Source organism: Austrofundulus limnaeus, unplaced genomic scaffold (genome assembly GCF_001266775.1).
Source record: "Austrofundulus limnaeus strain Quisiro unplaced genomic scaffold, Austrofundulus_limnaeus-1.0 Scaffold782, whole genome shotgun sequence".
Taxonomy (NCBI): Eukaryota; Metazoa; Chordata; class Actinopteri; order Cyprinodontiformes; family Rivulidae; genus Austrofundulus; species Austrofundulus limnaeus.
Genome location: NW_013953184.1, coordinates 47,068 through 48,753, shown reverse-complemented (window position 1 = coordinate 48,753; position 1,686 = coordinate 47,068). Strand labels below are relative to the sequence as shown.

The following is a 1,686-nucleotide window of genomic DNA, read 5'->3' as shown; positions in this document are numbered from 1 at the left end:
GTGCAGATCCTAAGAGGGAGTGACTACCATGAATGGTGGTGACCGGCTGCTGGAGGCGTCCTGAGCTACTGCGCTGATCCAGAGGCCAGGGTTCACAAAGGGAGAGACCACCGGAAGGAAGGCAGCTAGAGGCCGAGCTAAAGGCTCCCGCCCCTGTCTCCCGGAGGAGACACGCCGGACTCGGCCACACAGGCCACCCCAGGTGGCTGTAAGTCTGGCCCTTCGTCTCCAAACCAAGAAGGAGACATTGTCTCCTCTCGAAGACCCATCGGTGTCCTGGTGGGTAAACTGGGGGAGGAGCCACACAGGATAACATGGCACCCAACATGGGGCATGGCCTAAAATAGGACCGCCCCCGAAGAGAAGAGTTGGACCACAGGAGTGGCCCAGATTGTCTACAAGAGCAGGAACTGAGAGTTGACTGCTCAGTGTGCTAAAAGAGAGCCANACAGAGTTCCTGTCCTCTCATCAGGCCTGTCCGAGGCCTGCTTCAAGGCAGTAAATCTTGTTTCTTCACTCGAGGTGACCTTTACAAAAGCAAGTACAGATGACTTGTTTTTGTGCACACTGAGAGGAACTACAATAAATTTTAGCTTCACTGCTCAATCATGAGGGTCATTTTTAGCACAAGCTCCATGTCCACTCTACATAAACAAAGATTAGTCTGGTGGCCCACCAGCCTAATAATACACCAGGGTAATCCCTGATAAACATATTTTCAAGCTAAATTGGGTAAAAAATTCTGACTGAATGGCCACTTTGTTTCATCTGAAGCAGGAAACAAGCAGAAGTGGGTTCCTCTGATGATCGAGGTGAAGTCTGAGGGTCCCAGGGAGCGTTCTGCCTCCAGGAACAACAGTAGACAGAACGAACACCCCCGCCTGCCTCCCAACGCCAGGAACGACCTCAGAGGTCAGTTCGTGATGTCATTTCCTGTTTAGGTTGTCGCTGCCATGWAGTGTGAAGTTGTGAAGCTTAAACAGACATGTCTTACTGCAGTGTTTGTGAAAAATCACTGGTTTACAGTTCRACTAACCTTAGATTTACAGTGTCTGCTGGGGCTGCGTGATGCTGGCAAACCCTGCCATGTGTGAGAACAGTTGTGATATGACTTGTGTTACATGAACAAATACATAAGTATATAATGCTCATGTTTTCTACTCTGTGTTCAGAGGAGAGAAAAAAACTCAAAACAAACAAACAAAAAACAACTAATTTTCATTCCAGCATGATTAATTTTTTAATATGAACAGATCCATCCAATTGGCCAAAGACCTGAAGGGCTCCATTTGATTGGTGAAATACTTCCACGCTTCTGTCTGAGTGACAAAACACATAAATGCAAACTTTTAATGCAGTTTATGTAGTTTTTTGCGATATTCTTATTGCACACAGGCTGTTAACGCAATGATGATAAATTTTTGACATACTGAGCAGCCGTAGTTTCTGTTCAACTCTGCAGTTTAACACTTTACAGTCAGTGGGAACATTTACACTACGCTATGGCAAGTGCAGAGTCCATCGAACCAAAGATCACACTGCACCAACAGGAAAATCAACTTGCACAACATCCATATTTTCAAAATAATTCACCAAAGACTGACTACATTTTCTTAGAGGGATGCCCGATTAGTTGTAATTTGATAAACAAATATTTTAACTGTAAAATAAAAACTGTAAAAATAC

General features: G+C 45.1%; 1 protein-coding gene across 3 annotated transcripts in view; it reads left to right on the top strand.

Annotated features, from left to right (window-relative positions):
• larp1 (La ribonucleoprotein 1, translational regulator) overlaps positions 1-1,686 on the top strand; it is a gene marked incomplete in the record, with an annotated part of 69,611 nt that overhangs the window by 47,942 nt on the left and 19,983 nt on the right. For all 3 annotated transcript variants that reach the window (XM_014028574.1, XM_014028575.1, XM_014028573.1), the window contains 1 exon segment: positions 775-912. In XM_014028574.1, coding sequence (XP_013884028.1) covers positions 775-912 — 138 coding nt within the window.